The 18,813-nt window shown below is 45.8% G+C and overlaps 2 protein-coding genes across 15 annotated transcripts in view; one reads left to right on the top strand and one right to left on the bottom strand.

Moving 5' to 3' along the window:
• KCNC1 (potassium voltage-gated channel subfamily C member 1) overlaps positions 1-18,813 on the top strand; it is a 127,639-nt gene that overhangs the window by 52,662 nt on the left and 56,164 nt on the right. The window lies entirely within an intron of this gene.
• The window catches only part of SERGEF (secretion regulating guanine nucleotide exchange factor), a 225,110-nt gene continuing 206,752 nt past the window's right edge, over positions 456-18,813 (bottom strand). For 10 of the 14 annotated variants that reach the window (XM_024930819.4, XM_024930818.4, XM_034932255.3 and 7 more), the window contains one exon: positions 456-908. In XM_024930819.4, the coding sequence (XP_024786587.4) occupies positions 471-908 (438 nt within the window). In that variant the 3' untranslated portion in view covers positions 456-470. Of the gene's footprint in view, positions 909-2,392; positions 2,492-18,813 lie in introns of all 14 variants that reach the window. The other 4 variants (XM_008971489.4, XM_063608111.1, XM_034932256.3 and 1 more) reach the window with 2 other exon arrangements.

The raw sequence follows: 18,813 nt of genomic DNA on the forward strand, positions 1-18,813 counted from the left end.
ACTGGGTCTTCCTGGAAGTCTTGACTCTTCCTCCACATACGCCTCTCTATTCCCCTCCACCCCTACTCCAGAACCTTCTCCCTCACCCACAGTCACCAAGATAAGAGCTCTTTCCTGTTTAAGTATCCAGTCATCTGATCAGGGTACCTCGATATCCTTGAACTAGAAAACCATGTGCTCTGGGCCTTAAAAATAAAACCCCAGGAGGGGCTGCTCTAGGCATGGCCCAGGAACCCTTTGTTTTGCTGAATTGAAGGCTGCTGGGCCAAAATAATGAAGGACCTAGAACTGGGTTTTCTATCTCCTCCAGGCAGCGACAGGCTGGAGCCTTCCTACTGGTGTGTTAGCTTTCCATATCTTTAGTGGAGACCTAACCCCTCATTCTCCTCTGCTGAGTAGAAAGCATGTCTGTCTCCTTGAGCCCCAGGCACTAGGCAAGCAGCCTGCCATCATTCTGGTTTGTGGTCAGCCTAACCATCACTGCCTCCTGAGCCCTTCTTCGGCCAACCCCACAGCCCAACAAAGCAATTCTCTGGGAAGGCTTTTGGTGGGAAAAGCCACTTTATTAAAGATTCTCTATCACAGTCCCCCATTTCTGGACCAGTCAGATTGGCTTTGGGTTGAAGCTTCTGATTGTCTTTCCTTCCAGTTTCTCTCTTTGTCCATGGCTTCCTGAGATTCAGTGTCCTCGATGGCATCTGGGGAAAGGTAGGTGACCTTGGGGTCCTGGACCAATGCAGGGTGAGCTGGCAGCTGGCAGAGGGCCAAGGAGTGGCCAGCCCCACAGCCCACAAGGAGTCCTGACGATGACAGCAGAGCCTGCACCGGCTTTGGGGCCCAGACGTTGGCTTCAGTGCCATCTCCGCACATGCCATGCTCATTCCAGCCCCAAGAGTAACACACTCCACCTGTGAAGGAGAGGGAAGACTGCTGTAGAAGAGGTTTTGGATAATAGGGCTGAAACATTCACCCTGAGGGTACAGGTATCATCATAAACCCCAGTTCACACAGGAAGACGCCAAAGCTTAAGGACACATGGCGGCATCCTCCCCATCCCTACTTCCTTCCCTTCCCCTGAGGGCAGCTGCCCTCCTGCCCCTGAGGCATGCTTCCCATTCCCACAAAACTCATGACTGCTCATTTTCCAAGCGTGGCTTTCCTCCTCGGCCCTTCCCTACTGTCACCACCACATATAATCCATCACCAGACCTACTGACTCTGCCTCCAAAAACATCTCAAATCTTTCCCCATATTTTTCCATCTCCTCAGCCAGCTCCAGCCTCATCCAGGCCACCATTTCTCTTACCTGGGCCGTGCCAATAGCCAACTAACTAACCCAGCTGCTCACTCCATCCACCCTGATCTTCAAAGAGCATCAAGACAATCTTCGACAACTGCAAATCTAATCAGGTGTCACTCTGCTGCTTAAAACCCTTCAGTGCCTTTCGATGGTCCTTAAGGAGGCCTTCCCTTGGCCTGTGAGGCCTGAGTGATCTGGCTCCTATCTTGGTGTCCTCACCCTGCACAACTCTTCCCCTCCCTCTTTGCATGCAGAACCCTGGCTTGTTTTCTGTTCCTTAAGTATGTCCAGTAGGGCCTTCCTATCTCTCAAAGCCCTCAGTTTACTGGGCTTCCAGACCTCTTCATGTTTTCCATTCCAGTTGTCGCTCAGAGGCCAGGGTCCCTGACCACCCAATCCAAATCAGATTCTCATGACTGCCCTTGTATTCTTCCCTCATGAGGATCTGGCACTCTGTAGTGAGGGATGATTTGTGTGGTGATGTGTTTACTGTCCCCTCTTCACTAGACTGCACTCTGTGGTGAGGGAAGAAGCGTGTATACTTTCTTCACTGCTGTATCTCTAGGACAGTGCCTGGTACACAGTTGGTGCTCAACAGGTGTTTACTGAATAGATACAAAAATGAACAAATTCATACAGCCAGAAAGTGGCCAAGCCAACATTCATGCCCAGGTAACTCCAATAGTCCACCCATCATAACACGTCTTCCTAGGTTTTAGACACTGTCCTAGGTCTAAACTCATTCATGTTTTTCTGTCGTCGTTTAAAAAAAATCTTCTGGACATAAAAATAATACATCTTCATGACAAAAGAAAAGAAAAGAAACAATGGACAATATGGATGTGTAAGGAAAAGCAAACTTGCAGAATCTTGCCCTTGCCACTACTAGGAATATTTTGGATATCTCTTTCAACCCTTTAATTTGTGAAATTTATAAATATTTGTATATATGTTTGTCCTGCTTTTTAACATTGTAGCACAAATATTTCTCCATGGATTGTAAAGTATTCAAAAAGTAAATTAAAATTAGCCAGACATGGTGGTGCATGCCTGTAATCCCAGCTACTCAGGAGGCTGAGACAGGAGAATCACCTGGAGACAGGAGAATCACCTGATCCTAGGAGGCGGAGGTTGCAGTGAGCTGAGATCGTGCCATTGCACTCCACCCCGGGTGACAGAGCGAGACTTTGTCTCAAAAACAAACAAACAAAAAAGTAAATTAAAAATAATTTTCTTCTCAAGATGCATTAAAGAACAGAAAATAATTTAATAGAAAGACGCAGATCTCCACCCAGATCAAGAACATTAGCTAACATTTTGCCATATTTGCTTCAACCCTTCTCTTAAAAAAAATCTTAAAGATACAGTTTATGCCCCACCTCCCATTCTTGTCCCTCTATCCAACCCTCCTTCCCACAAGTAACCACTATTTGAAGTTGGTGCACATCATTTGCATGGTTTCATATTTTTCTACATAGATGTGTCCTTAAATATTGTGATCTGTTTAGTTTGTTTTAAAGACTTACACAAATAGAATCATTCACATATTTTTTTTGCAAGTTGCTCTTTACACTCATCATTGTTTTCGAAATTTATCTGAGCTGGTAGTTACAGATCTAGTTCAGTTATTTTAATTTTAACTGTGCATAGTATCCCATTATGTATAAATCATATTTCACTTACCCATGTACCTTCTGATGGCTAGTTATTTAATAATATCATTGTTGCTGTTTTATTATATAACAATTGAAAATATATAGTATTATGCAACAACAATACTAATATGGTTGCTATTATAGACAGTATTGCAATGAAAGTCTTTGAACATATCTCCTTGTACAAACTGATATTTGTACAGGGTGATCCCTGGGAGTATATGAGTCATGCATGTATATGTAAGCATGTTTATGTTTAGTAAGTGTGGCCAAATATCTCTCCAATGACTAGACATTTACATTCTCATCAACAATAGATATGAATTTGTTTCCTTAGATCTTACCTTTAGACTCTTGCCATTCTCATGAGTACGTTCAATTAGTTTGCATTTCCCTGACTACTAGTGAGATGGAGCAGTAGCGCTTTCTGTTGATTACCCATTTAAGTTGCCTCTTCTGTGAATTGTCGATATACATTCTCTGTTTTGTTCTTTGGTTGTTTGCCTTTTCCTTATTGATTTGCAAGTATTCTTTGTGTATTATTTTGTTTCTATGATTCTTTGTTGTTATGTGCATTTGGAAGTATCTTCTTCCAGAAGTCTGTGGTGTGTCTCTTCACTTGGTTTATGGTGTCTTTTGTTATACACATTTATTTATAATGGCTGCCTAATTACCTATTATGAAGATTAAACAATTTACTTAACCTGCATTCTATTATCAGATCCATAGGTTGTTTCCAACTTGTCATTATTTTATATAGCATTGCTATGAACATCTTTATGCATGAGTCTTTGTCTGTCTCTCTAATTATTTTCTCAAATTAGATTCTTAGAATGGGAATTCCTGGTCAAAGAGTATAGGCATTTTTGAAATGCCTGAGTACTGTTTTGAGTACTGCCAGAATACTTTTCAGAAAGGCTACTTGCATATAACTTCAGCAATCTGTGAGAATCTCTGTCTTACTCTAGGACTGCAAGTTTTTAATAGTATTATAATGTTGAAAGATCTTCCTAATTTGAAGACAAAAATGGTATCTCTTGTTTTAATATGTACTTTTTGGACTACCATTGAAATAGAAAAATAATTCTAATGTTTATCAGATATTTATATTTCCTCCTTTGTGTGCTATCTGCTTATATCTTTTTCCTGGTTAGTACAGAAGAGTTTAGTACTCAGGCCCAAGAGCCAGATGAACTGGGTTCAAATCCCAGCTTCGCCACTTATTAGTTGTGCCGCTTCAAGCAAGTTACTTAGCATTTCTATATCTCAGTTCTCTCATCTGTTCAATGGGGACAGTAATACCTTATTAGAGTTGTTTACAAGGGTTAAATGAGTAAGTATAGTATATGCAAAAGACTCAGAATGGCGCCTGGCACATAGTACTACATAAATGTTTGTTATTGTTGTTGTCACCTATTAAGAGCTTTGTTGTTTGAAAGACTTTGATTTTAAGAATATTAGTTCTTTCTCTGCTATATTTAGCATTACTTTTTTTTCCTCAGTTTGACTTAAAATTTTGTTTCCAGTCTTTTGATAAGTGTATGGTTCTACGCAGTAAAAACTTCTTTTTGATAGTTCAAGGATTTGAATTTTTAAATCTTCTTTACATTTAACTCATTATCCACTGAAAACTTGTTTTGCAGACCACTCTATCAAGAGGGTAGCTGGCTGGGCCCCGGGATTACCCTTCCCTTCCCTTTCCCTTAGTAGGAAGGCAATCACTGGCCAAAAGCTTGGGTTTAGGGAAACACAGATGTCTACCTGTTTGGCCCACAAATGCGGAAGCGCATACAGAGAGGATGAACCCCAGGCCACATCTCCTACAGTTAAGCAGGAGTTCCAGCCAGGTTGAGCTGAGGCACGAGGTAGGGAGAGTGGAAGAGGCTTGGTACCTTTGCGCCTGGTTCGGCCCCTGGTATGGGCTTTGTGCCCGGCCCTGGTGAGTGGCACCAGCTGACCGTCAGCAGGGATGGGGGTGGGAGGAAGGCAGAGCTGACCTACCAGCAGGACACAGCACAGTGGGAAGCTGGCAGGTGCCTCTCCTCCAGCCAAAGGGAACACACTCTGAGGAAGCTACGCCTGGGACCAGGGTAGCCAAAGGACTAGAGCCAGGATTTTCATGCCCACTGGGTCGAGAAGCCTGGTAAAGGCCCAGTAATATCCCCCCACAGTACTTCCAAAGAAAGCTGGACTTTGGGTTAGGTGTTCTGTGTACTTTGTCTCATTTAATTCTAAGAACCATGTGAGGCAGCCACAATTTACAGATTATTCTCATTTTAGAGAGAATAAAACAGAGGCTCTAGAATCCAGGCAGGATGGCTCCAGAATCTGTGCTAAAGTCTGCATGTTACATCCCAGGGCTTGTCAAGCTTATTCTATAAGGGGCAGATAGGAAATACTTTAGGTTTGAGGGCCATGTTAGGTCTCTGTCATGTATTCTTTTTGATAACCCTTTAAAAACCATTCTTAGCTTGCAGCATCACACAAAAAGAGGCTACAAGTCAAATTTGGTCATAGTTTGCCATCCCCTGCTCCACACATATTATAGACTATGGCCTATGAACTACGCTATGCTGTCCTGGTCCCACCTTACCACACAACTGCGTGATAATGGTACATAGGTCCCCACTGACTTCATAGGGTTGCCATGAGGAGGAACAATGCCCCAGCACCATGCCTGACACAGTGACAGCTCAAACCCATGTGGAAAGCAGATCATGGGAATAGGAGGAAAAGGCAAGGAAAGCCACACCAGTGGCAAACAGCAAAGAGGAGATGGAGGGGCAGCAGCAGATGAGAAGGTCTAGAGTAGAATGATAGGAAGTTTGGGGTTTCCAAACACTTTAAACAAGCCTCTAGGAAAAAAAAAAAGCCAGGATGCTGAACTCAGAAAGCAAAGGATTGGTTATCCCCTTAACAGAAGGACTTGCAGCAGGACATCTTTCAGTAATAAGCTCCTCCAGAATTTTAGAATAGGTTTCATTCACCCCCTAACCACACTTAGGGCCACCTTTTCAGGGGCACAATGAAGCTGGCAAGGCCCTCCAGACTCAGCAAGATGCTACTATGCAGGCTGTTCTCACACAGAAGTAAGAGGAAGGAGAGTGGCCTACAGAAAGCCTCTCCCTAAGCGACATGGAACGTGGAACGTCCAGTTTTCAAAACAGGTAAGTTAGAGGACGATCCCTGGCTTTACAGAGGGCTCTCTGCAGTGTGCTTGGCACTTGTCAGGTCCTCGAAGACACCAGAATCCCACCTGGTTGATGGAGATCTGCTTTGCTGGTCCTGGGGCACATGGCTGAGTCTTGGGTGGAGAGCCCCACATTTACAGAGGGATTCCCTAGGCCCTTGGAGTTCAGGCCTCCTGCTCACAGGGCTCAATCTAGGCTGTGACGAGTGATGGAGCTCACAGCCCACCACACTTGCGTCAGCCTAAGAGCCCTGCAGGCAACGGAACCTCAGGACTGGCAGGGTCCCTGGCACAAGCTGGACACAATACCCAAATCTGTTCATGTCTGTGGCACCTGCCCGAGCTTCTTGGCAACTAAGTCCTCATAGGGCCTTATGGTGCTGGGACTGCAGCCCAGTGCTAGGGAGGGGGCAGCATTTCTGCTGGAGGACGTTGCCAAGGAAGAATAAACACCTGAGCATGTGTGCAGAGCCTCCTGGTTGTCTCTTGAACCACAGAATAAAGACATTTCCCAACCTTTCTTGCAGCTAGCTAGGTGTGATCAGTGAGGGTCAAGCTGAAATGTTCTGTAATTGCTTATGGGACTTTTCCTTAAAAGACAGATGGCATACACTCTTTGCTCCTTCTTCTTTGTCCCTCCTGCATCCTGTCACTGGGAATGTGGATGCGATAGCTGGAGTTGTAGCCACTACCTCTGACCATGAGCATGAGGGCTGCGACCTAGGGATGGTGCTTCTCAGTTTCATAAAAATGTCACCTTAATTTCCACAGCAACCCTCGGAGGTACTACTACTTCCATTTTACAGATGAAGAACCAGGCTCAGAGAGGTAAAGTAATTTGTCTATAGCCACACAGCTATTCTAGTCAGGACTAGAATCCAGGACTCCCAAATCTCAGGCGCCTTCACTAGTTCCAAACCATGTGAAAATGTTAACAGAATCATTGAATACTTGGTATATGCCAGGCCCTGTGATAAGCACTTTGCAAATATTCATTCACTGAATCCTCACAACAAACTTGTGAAGTGCAATCTAATATTATCCCCATTTTGCAGAGAGATGACGTGAACTGTGCAAGGAAACAAGAGGCAGAGTTGGATTCGAACCCAGACAGTCTGGCTCCAGGCCCTCTTCTATTTAATATTATACTGTTCTCTCTAGCAAAAACATTGCTTCCCAGGTAACTAAGAAAAGATACGGAGTAACAGTCCACCTATGGGAACACAGGAAGTAATGGAAGGCAAGAACTCCAGCTGGCGAGAGAAAGATACTATGCAGAGGAGCAGAAATCTCCCTGAGCCCTGTGAGCACTGGGGTTGAGGCCCTGCCCCCTTCTGCATCTGCTGGGCAGTGGGAAGAGGAGGGAGAGATAGGCACAAGAAATTAGGTAGCAAATGGTCCATGTTGTTTCCTCCTGTCCAAGAGCACGCATAGGCCTAGACCAACAGTCAGGACTGCTCTTCTGCACTACCAGGCTGACGGAGAGGAGGGGTGAGGTTTGAGCGCCCTCATAGAGAGGAGGGCTCTGGATTCTGGTACATGTCAGGAAGGACGGGGCGGGCCTTGGAGCAGGGTAAGTTTGGGAGACACTTCTGAGTGTTTAGCCACCCAAGCTCATAGGGATCCCATCCTTTTGGCAGCAACTGGTAGAATTGTCCCTAGGGTCCTGCTGTGAGCAAGGAATGGGGAGTGAGGAATCCCAGAAGTGGGCCTCCTAAAGTGCTTTGGGTCTAGATGGCAACAGCAGGATGGAAAAAGGGGATCAGGTCCTCACGTCCCTTGCCCTATCCTTTCTGCTGAGGCTGCCGGCCTGGGTGGGAGAAATCAGGCAGAAACACAGCCTGGTCTAGGTCCTCCCATGGAAAATTTCCTGTCTCCACAGCACCTATGAGACCAAGTCCAGGCCCCTTAGCTGGCTCCCAAGGCCCTGAGTAGTCTGTCTCTCATCACCCCTGCTCCCCAACTCAGTGTTCCAGCCCCACAGGCTTGCTGTCGGCTCCCTGAATTCACCCAGGCTGTTCACATTGCCATGCTCTTGCCCAACCTGAGTCCATTTATTTCATCATGTGGGTGCCTTTTCTGGTTTAGGACTTGTGCTGCACACAAGACCCAGAGAAGAGGAAAATTCAATTTGTGCCCTCAGGGTCCCCATCCACTGAGGAAGACAGCCATGGGAAAAGACAATTATGGGAAATGATGGCATGTGTACACAAGGGGCATGGACAGTGGTGTTTACTGTAGCACTGTTTGCAACTGCAAAAGACTGGGGGGCTTCAAGAACATTCATCAGTAGAAGATGATTTCAAAAAGCCAGGGCCCCCTTCAGACTAGGATCCTTACATATTAAAACTTTTTTTAACATAAAGTTATGCAAAGCCCCTATATATTCTTATATGTACAAATGGAAAAGAATACATCCCAAATTGAGAACAGTCTCTGACGAAGACAGGGAGAAATAGGGGAAGGGTGACCCTCATTTTCATTTCGTTCAAATATTTTAAAAAGCAGTAACACAGAGATGATTTTAAAAATAATAGTATTTCCAGGGACAGAGGTAGCATAGAGGAGAGGATGACCTAGGAGACACTGACCCAGGAGGCCATGCAGAGAATGGCCATGAGAATGGCTATGAGGATGATGGTCCTATTGGGCCTGGCAGAGGACACAGGCACTGTCAGTGTTGGGCCCTGCTATGGTTTGAATGTGTTCCCAAAAGTACAGGTGTTGGAAACTTAATCCCAATGCAACAGTGTTGAGAAGTGGGACCTTTCAGAGGCAATCAGGTCATGAGGGCTCTGCCCTCATGAATGGATGAATGCTGTCACTGTGCGAATGGGTTAATTATCGTGGGAGTTTGGTCTCTTTTTCTCTCTTTCTTGAATGTTTGCTTGCCCTTTTGCCATGTTATGATGCAGCAAGAAGGTCTTCCCCAGATGTGGCCCTGTGATCTTGGACTTCCCAGTCTCCAGAACCATTTATTGAGCTAAATAAATCTCTTTTCTTTATAAATTACCCAGTCTGTGGTATTCTGTTATAGCAGCAAAACATGGACTAAAACAGGCCCTTTCAGGAATTAGTCCATCCATCACTCTCCAGGGCCAAGGATACCCTCGAGGCAGGAGCTGAGGCAGCAGAAAGAAGCTACTCCAGAATCAAAAGTGGGGCTGTTCACCCACAGGATTACTCTGGGGATGTTTCGGGTTTGTGGCCCACATTGCTTCAGAGAAGGCCGTATGTGGGAAAACAGACAGGCCTAGGGTCCCCTTCACACCAAGATCCATAGCAGCCCTGAGAATGAGGTGAGAGGAGTAGATGGGGGGTGAGGGTTGGAGGCAAGGAGGCCAGCAAGGAGACTGTGGCTGTCCACCAGGTAAGAAAAGGGCAGGGCCTGTGGAAAAAGGGTTTGGGGAAGGGAATGTGCAAAATACAGCCAGGATCTGGCCACTTCTCACCAGCGCCATCACCCCTCAAGGGCTGCCCAACTGGTCTCTCTGCTGCCTCTGTTTCCCTGTATGTTCTATTCTCCACACAGCAACTTGAGTGATTGTGTTAAAACCTATGTCAGACAAGGCACTGCACTGTTTAGAATCCTTCAGTGGCTTCTCCTGTTACTCAGAATAAACAACAGTGGGTCTCCAGCTCCTTCTCTGACATCATGTTCTATCATGATCCACTCTGCTAACATCACCATAGTGACACTGACTTTCTTACTGTTCCTCAAACAGTACTTGCCTCAGGACCTTTGCACTTGTTGTTCCTGCTATCTGGAATGCTCTTGGCCCTGACAGCCACAGGTTCATTCCTTCATGTTGTTCAGGTATTTGTGAGAGTCCCACCTTATTTGAGAGGCCTTCCCTGACAACTTTATATGAAATAGCAGTCTACCCCTACTCCCGTCTTATCTCTTCACCTGCTCTATTTTTCTTCATTTTTTTTTTTTTTACAGTTTATTTATTTTATGATCTCTCTCTCCTAACCAAACACAAGCTCTTTGAGAGTTAGGTACTCTGTTTTGTTTGCTGCTATATCCCAGTACCTGAAACAGTGCTTGGCATAGGTTAGCGCTCAATGCTGTTGTGTGAATGAAAGGACAAATGAATGAATGGCAGTGAGAGAATGGAGCTGCTTCTTCTCTCTTAGAGGGCCAAAAGGGAACCCATGGATGTGGAAAGCAGCAGCCATGGGCATGGCAATTGTAGCTCGCTATCAGGAAGAACGCTGCAATGACTGGAAGACTGCTCTGGAACATAGCTGGTGCTCTGCCACAGGTCCTGAGCCCCCAGGGCAGTCCTACAGTGGGCAGAGGCTGGGCTGAGACAAACCAAAAGTCCTTCCGATCCTGAAGAATTTGTGTGGTAGTGTGTGTGGATATGGAAGTGTATAAGAAAGAGAAGGAAGGTGGACACAGAAGAGCAGAGTGGGCAGATACACGCTCCCCAGGCTGGCTCCTTCAAACCAGACAAAAGAAAGGCCTTGGCTCAAGTGATAAATAAGTGTGTTGAATTGATGGGTTCTAAGCTGCAAGGCTAGGACTGCTCTGGAACCTCTTCTAGAACCCCATTGCTCAAAAGGTTGCCCAGTTCTCTCTGTCAATCACTTTCCCTTTACATAGGAGGAAACTGAGGCCCACAGTGGGGCAATGCCATGCCAAAGGTCCCCACTGGCCTACCTCCCCGCTCCTCTCAACCACCCCCTGGCATCACTGCAGGCACCTCATCTGACAGCAGCCCAGTGAGGCACAGATTGGATCAACACTGCATGGAAGAGAAAACTGCATTTGGGTGCGGTTCAGAAACAGCCAAGCTGGGACAGGCAGAGGCCAGCCCTCCCCACCCCCAGCCCCAGGAGTAGGAGGCTGCTGAGGCTGCTGTGGACACATTTCCTCAGTCACCTGCAGTGACAGCGTGCTGTGGCACGTTGGCTCCAGTGGGTGACTATTCTTAGATCTAGGGAGCTATGATGACAGATTTAGAACTTACAAGGTGGAAACATGTTGGCCTGTTTTATAAACAACTGAAATCCTCCCTACAGACTGTCTTTCTGAATTCTGTGTTCTCTCAGAACTGCTGGCTTTCTGGGCTTATTGGCTGCCTTGAGAGAGGGGGCAGAAAGAGAAACTAACCCTCTTGAGGGCCTACTATGATCACATATGGCGTTATGGGCTTTTGTATCACCCATCTCATTTAACAGCTCTGGGAAGAAGATATTTTGGTCACACTCTGTGGATGAGGAAACAGGCTGGGAGAGGTCCAGAAGCAAGCACACCCTGTGATGTGGTACAAGAGTGAGGCTGTGGACCAGCAGGTCTGCTGTGGAGCCTGATGCTGCCAAAAGAAAGGTGGCCCTGGCAGATGGAGCAGCAAGGGCATGCACACAGCACCTTCGGATCTGAATCCCTTCAGGTGTTGCTCTCCTGTCCTCCAAGATTTCTTCAATCCTGGTGATACCTCCTCCCTCTGTATGACCTGGTAGCTTGTCCCCATTGCCTACCAGGGCCCCCTCAGCAGATTCTCAGTCATCATCATCCCTCTAGAAGTATGGTACCCAGAGCTGGCTGAGGTCCAGAGATGAAGGGCCCACCAAGATGCACACATAGTCCCCAGGGCTCCACCTCTGTTAGCTTAGCCTGAGGCCACATTCACTGCTTTGGAGGCCAAGTCCACTTCCCCTTGCTGAACCTGCGGCCCGCAAAAACTCTTAAACAGTTTCTGGAGGACTTGTTCTCCTATCTCTTACCTGGCCTGGCCCGTATGCTGGTGTTTTAGACCTGGCTGGAACTTTCAGGTTGTTTCCATTAAAAGTCATCTTATTAAATGAACATGCCAATCTCCGAGGGGAACTAGCAGAGGGGTGGAGGAATGGATGCCATTCTGGGCCCAGGAGCAGCTGCACTGTTGCCATTCCTGAAGCCTGGTCACCACCAGAGCCTCCTTACCTTGCTCTCTTCAAGCCTGTTTGGGAATCACCAGTGTGCAGAAGAGGAAGCTAGGGAATTAGGGCAATAGTGGAGGTGGCAGTAAGAAGGTCTGCTCTGGAATCCAGTGGCAGGTCCAGAAGAATCCACATGCAGGAAGATTAGGGTACTAGAGTTCACATGGGGACGGATGACACAAATCTGAGATAGAATTCTCCCTAGAAGTTCCAATCACTGAATAAATATTATACCTACTTAGTATCTGGTCCGTGTCTGGTGCTATGCCCAATTCAGTTCAATTCATTTTGTACACATCAACTAGGCTCCCACAAAGCCCAAGTGCTGGGTTAGAGAGCTGAGCGTCCATCCCACAGTGACAGCACAGGGAGATGAGGTCCTGGAAAGATTTGCTCAGGAAGACCAGGCAGTGGCTAATTCCTGAGATGGATCAAACCCCCAAGGGAAGAGAGTCTTTCTCTTATTTATCTTTTTTTTTTCTAAACAGTAAAATTTTATTAAACTTCATGTCAATAAAAATTATTACAATACAAAATAGGAAAAAACTAATGGGTTAATACTTTTAATATATATTAATGAATTTTTTTCCTTTTAAATAGACTATTTTTTAAGAGAAAATGTAGGTTCATAGTAAAATTAAGCAGAAAGTATGGACAGTTCCCATAATACTTCCTGCCTCTACTTACTTCATAGCCTTCCCCACCAACGTCCCGCACCACTGACACACCATTGGCGCTCAAAGTGGGTGGTTTACATTATGGATGATCTTGGTGTTGTACATTATACAGGTTTTGACAAATGTATAATGACATGGATCCACCTAATTATAACGTCATACTGAATAGTTTTGCTGCCCTAAAAATCCTCTGTGTTTTGCGCACTTATTTATCTTTTCATCTGCCAGAGTTGCAGAATAAATGAGTGGAAGAATAGTTATAGAGTGCCAATAATATTCAAGCAGTTGCAGAGAATATAGCACCAAACAACACACAAGGTCCCTGTCCTCAAGGGGCTTATACTCTAATGGGAGAAACAACAAGCAAGTAGGCATACAATTCAACAGAATGCAGCTAGTAATATGAGTTATAAAAAAAAGAGTATATGATTTAGAAGGGCAGGTAGTCGGGAAGTCCTCCCCAATAATGTGGCCCCTGAGTTGTGACCTGAAGGACAAGAAGGAGCCAGCCATACCTGTGGGAAGAACTTGGCAGGCAGAAGAAATGACAATACAAAGGCTGGAAGGAGGAAGGCATTTTGCCAGTTCCAGATATAGCAAGGAGGGTGACCACGTGTGTCTGGGGCCAAGTGAGCCAAGGGAGAGGCAGGCCTTAAAATTGAAGGGGAAGGCCGGGCGCGGTGGCTCACACCTGTAATCCCAGCACTTTGGGAGGCCGAGGTGGGTGGATCACGAGGTCAGGAGATCAAGACCATCCTGGCTAACATGGTGAAACCCTGTCTCTACTAAAAATACAAAAAATTAGCTGGGCACGGTGGTGGGCGCCTGTAGTCCCAGCTACTCGGGAGGCTGAGGCAGGAGAATGGCGTGAACCTGGGAGGCGGAGCTTGCAGTGAGCCGAGATAGCGCCACTGCACTCCAGCCTGGGCGAAAGAGCGAGACTCCGTCTCAAAAAAAAAAAAAAGAAAAAAAATTGAAGGGGAAGCAGGGCCTTGGGATGCCAGGTGAGGAGTTAGAAGTTTGAGAATGCTGAGAAGCTAGAGAGGGTTTTAAGCAGGGAATGACAAATTCTGATTTACATTTGAAAAGGCTGCTCTCTGAAGGCTGGATTACAAAGGCAAAATGCAGGGAGCAGATTTAGGAGGCTACTGCATTGCAGAGAACCAGGCAGTGCATGAAGGTGGCTCAAAGTAGGCTGGTAGCAGCGGGGACAGAGATAAATGGATTTATAAACTGTTTTGGAGGTAGGATTTCTAGGACCTGCTGATACATTATATATACAGAGAGATAGGAATTAAAACTGATTCCTTGAGCAATGAGTGGATGGTAGTGCTATTTATGAAGTTGAGGAGGCCTGGAGAAGAGATAGGCTTGGGGGAGAAAATCAAGAGTTCTGTTTTGGACATTTTAAGATGTAAGTGCCTATTAGACATGAATGAATGAATGTATTCCCCAAATACAGACCTCTGGTGAGCCTAAGAGATGATAAACCTGAGACCTGGGAAACCATGTGAATGACAAATGGTAGGAGCTACCAGGTGAGCAGCGGGCAGCTCAAGAGATAACACTGTGCTTATGGTTCGATGGGGCCTAATTTGGTGCCTTTATCACTCTAAATTATAGCTCCTGTTTTTGTTTTTTCTTGAATGAAGTGCTTGACTGGGATGCATACATACTACATGGGCTAATAAATATAAATTGCCTTTGTGAATGTCCCTGTTTCATAAAAAAACACATAATATATGAAAGGAAAATTACCATTTCAGATCATTATAACCACCGGCCCAAGTTATCTTACTGGTCCCATTGGAAGTAGCATTCTTCTCTAACCCTGCTGAGCTGCCAGGACTGCTGCACTGGGAAACCCAGGCACAGAGCTCCTCTCCTGAAGCAGGGTGTCAGCAGGAGCAGTGGCATTCCCAGAGGATGCAGTGTTTGCATGAGACCCTGCAGCCAGACTCTCTTTGGGACATCTAATTTCCAGGTAGTATGAGGCCACCCAAAAATGAGGCAGCCCTGAAAGACCCTTAAACATCGGTTCTAAGAATAAATACACAAATGAAAATAAGGAAGCCCAGTGAGTTCCACTGGGCTCCCTCCCTACATGACTATACATGTCTCCACCTGGGACTACTCAGCCTCCTGTGGGCTCAGCCCCAAGTGGCAGATTCCCCTCCCAGACAAGGGGGCTAGAGACTTTGAGTCTGAGGCGAGGCACATTTGTCTCAGAGTGTGAATCTTTCAAATGGCATTCTAGCTCAGAAGAAAATACCAAGTCTGGACCTTAGCCTATAAGGTCCTATACCATCTGATCCCAGCTACCTCTCTGATCCCCATTGCTGCCACTCTTATCCTCACCTTTTCTAATCCACTCCTCTTCAGCCACACTGGTCTCCTTGCTCTTCCTCCAACTGGCCAGTCATGCTTCCAGCTTTAGCCTTTGCACCAGCTGTTCCCTCTGCCTGGAACCTTCCTCCCCAGATAACCATATGGCTCCCTCCCTTCAATCAGGGCATCATTCAAATGGCACTTTCTTAGAGGGCCTTCCCTGATCACCCAATTTCATCCTTTCATTCTCTTTATACTGCTTAATTTTCCTTCCCAGCACATAATACCCTATCATATACTTTTGTTTGTCTGTTTCCCCACCAGAATGAAAAGCTCTATGAGAGCCAACATTTCATTTTATTCAACTGCTGTATCTCCAGCACTTAGAAAAGGTATGAGTATATAAAAGGTGCTCAATAAATATTTGTTTTAGCAATGAAGAGTTGTCACTTGCCCCAGGAGGGGCTCATTCCCTTGAGGGGAACCCAAATCAAAGTGCTGGGCAGACCATCCACTGGGATCACCAATCTGAAGCAACTGCTATATTGTGTGTGCACACCCACACATGTGGCAGGGCAGTCAGGGTAGCCCATGCTGAAGGCATTTTGTAGGGTGGCTGCAGCCTCAGTTATGGAGGAAGGGAGTTATTAGAGCTAGAGGTTGAACAGACCACCTCCAACTCTAGGATCAACCCTGTCCTGGCAGGCCTAGCCTAGCCTAGTCCATCCCAGCCCTTCAAATGAGCACCCATCCATCTGCATGTAGGCTGACCCTCTGCTTCCTGAGACGAAGGAAAGCCAGCTGGGCAGTATATATCTCAAGTCCTCACCCAGTGGGTCAGAGAACTGGGAGAGAGTTGTTGCTGCTTAGTAGTTTTGGAGCCAGACAGGCTTGGATTTGATCTTGCCTCTGTCACCTACTGTATATACCTATTCTTGGTTTCTTCATCTGTAAATAAGAACAATCGTCTTTTCCTTGCCTTTTTCTAAACGAATATGTAAAGTGCCCAGCACAGACTCCATCACGTGACACACGCTCACTGGACACTTGTTCCCTTCCCCATCTTCCCCTCTGCTGTTGGGATTGCCCACATCTCCTGCCCAGGATCTACTTCTCAGCCTTCCTCGATCTGGTGTATCTTGAGGCCAGCTATTAGTAAATCTGGGAAAATCGTCCAATACAGGGGCACATGGCAAAATTGTGTCATCCCTTCTCCTTCTTCCCATCTCCACGGACCCCTTGCATGGAACAAGTAGGTAACATTTGACACAAGTTCTAGCCGAGGGTTCAGATTACTGTTTGTCTGAGGCATTCTGACAGGCACAAGCCACTAAGCATTGCTATGGAAACCATTTTGTTCTTCTCTGCTGTGTCATTTGTTTTCTGGCACGGTTGCAGTTGTGGTACTGGGGGAAGGGCAGTGGAAGAGGTACCCAAGGATCAGACACCTAGTGGGGCCTATGTTCCTACAGGATTGTATGACCAGGGCTAATTCCTGCTTCTCCCTGGGTCTTGCAATCTCCAACTCTCAGAAATAGGACACTATTTTTCAAACAGTGGCCCGATGACCATCTGTGCTGGTAAACAATCAGAGTCCTGATGCCCATCCTATACCAACTGTCAGAATCTCCCTCAGAGCTGTGACGCACAACAGAGTTTGAGAACCACTGCCGTAGGAGTTAGACTCGCTAAATTGTTTTCAATCTCCCCGTGCATGAAACAGGCAGCACTGAAGTTATTCTGACCGGAGCAGGGATGAAAGGCTCAGAGCCCTATCCACTCAGCCTCCCACTACTCCCAACTGGCTCCATGGAATCCTACAGCTTCCCAGAACATAGTTTGGGAACCGCTGGACAAAATGATTTCTAGAGGCTTCCCTAGAAGAGAAGTCAGCATTCATTCAATCATTCATTTATTCACAAATATTTGTTAGGTGCCTTCCTTCTTTACGCCAAGTATTTGTTTGAAGTCAGTAGCTCCACTATTACTTAATCTCTCTTGGGCTCAGATTTCTCCTTTGTAAAATGGAAACATAGTATTTGTTTTCCCTACTTTACTGGATTCTTCTAACAATCAAATAATCATGAGACCACCTATGAAAAAGTTGTTTGTTACCTGGAAGAGACTCTGCAAATAAATGCCAACAACTATTATTATTACTACCATTAGTGGTATATCTAACTATCTCAAGTCTATAGAACTAAGTTGAGTCCTCAGAGGCCTCAATGGACTGTTACTCTCCTACTCTCTGTAACTAAACTTCCAGAAGGTGTTGCAGGGTTTGGAGAACCATTGGTCTAAAAGCCTCCATCTAAAAAATATCTTTTCTGAGGGCTAAGAATATCCCTCAATTTGATGTCTTCTAAACAGAATATTTCTCTATTATCCCAATTTACTTCCATGATCATATATTACTTTCATAACAAAAAAAGTTTGGAAAACAAAGACTGTTGAAAATACTGTCTGATGCACACAGTTCTCTGAGAAACTCTATCTAACGGTTTAAAATGAATTCAAATGAGATACTCAGGCAAGAGAAAATGCAAAATTTTCCCTTCCTAACAGCCACATGGCTCCATGGCAGTGTGGGGCTGAGTGTCAGACCTGGGCTCTAAGTCTCAGCTCTGCCATTACCTCAACACGTGGTCTTGGGTGAGTCACTACCTCTCACAGGGTCTCAGTTTCTGCACCTATAAACTGAAAGCACCAGCTATGGTGATCTGCAAGGGCCCTCCCGGATCTGATGGTTGATGTTCCAGACAATGAAGTGTAACTTTCCCAATATACCCAGGCTGTAATTCTACAGCCTATCTGGCTGTGCTGGGCGTACAGCCTTGCTGAGCTCACGGTGGCTCATGGATACAGTGCTCTTCTCCTCAGTCACTCATGTGGAATTTTAGACCTTCCAAAGATCCATCAGCCCCACCACAACCCTGAAGCAAGAAGGTCAGAGAATAAGCACCTTGGGAAGAGAGGTGGCTCATTTCAGAGCTGCAAACTTGTAAGTGACAGGGTCATGACCAAAATCAAGGTATTTCAACTCCAAGCCTAGTATTCTTTACCTCACTGGGATCATATCCTAAAAGAACTACAGACCCTAAAAGCTTCATGCAGTGGAAAGACCACCAGTGTTAGAGTCAGAAGATGGGTGTGATCCCCTCTTCCTGCTCTCCTGTGTGTGCTTCTGGACCAGCCACTCCCTATTACTGAGAGCCTCAGTGTCTTTATCCATAACATGGGGCTATTGTTCTGACAATTCCAGTGCTGTGGTGAGGCTCATGGAAGAGTGAATGGAAACCTTTTGTATGTTATAAAGTTAGATGTCAGTTACCATGAATACCATTTATTGGGCCCAAAGGTAGGGAGGAATCCATCCCATTTGTCCTTCAAGAAACCCAAAACCCTGGGAAGTTTAAGTCCTGGGCCACAGGGCAGCTGAGTATGAAACCTGAATAAGCTGAGCTACACAGGACAGACTTTAAGCTTGGCCTGGCTCCCACCCTATGGAGACTAAACCGCACCAAAGCTGAAAACACTAGACAGAAGTATAGAGCCCAGCAACATGGATGGTTCCTTGTTCCCATCATTCGCCCATTCAACTAGTCAACAAACATTCCTCTAATATCAATTCTAGATAAAGTGATATTTGGGTACCTTATGTATGCAAGGAAAGAGAAGGAGGAAGGAGCAAAGATGAATATGATGGTCCATTTATATGGAAAATAACTAACA

This window comes from Pan paniscus, chromosome 9 (assembly GCF_029289425.2).
Source record: "Pan paniscus chromosome 9, NHGRI_mPanPan1-v2.0_pri, whole genome shotgun sequence".
Classification (NCBI taxonomy): domain Eukaryota; kingdom Metazoa; phylum Chordata; class Mammalia; order Primates; family Hominidae; genus Pan; species Pan paniscus.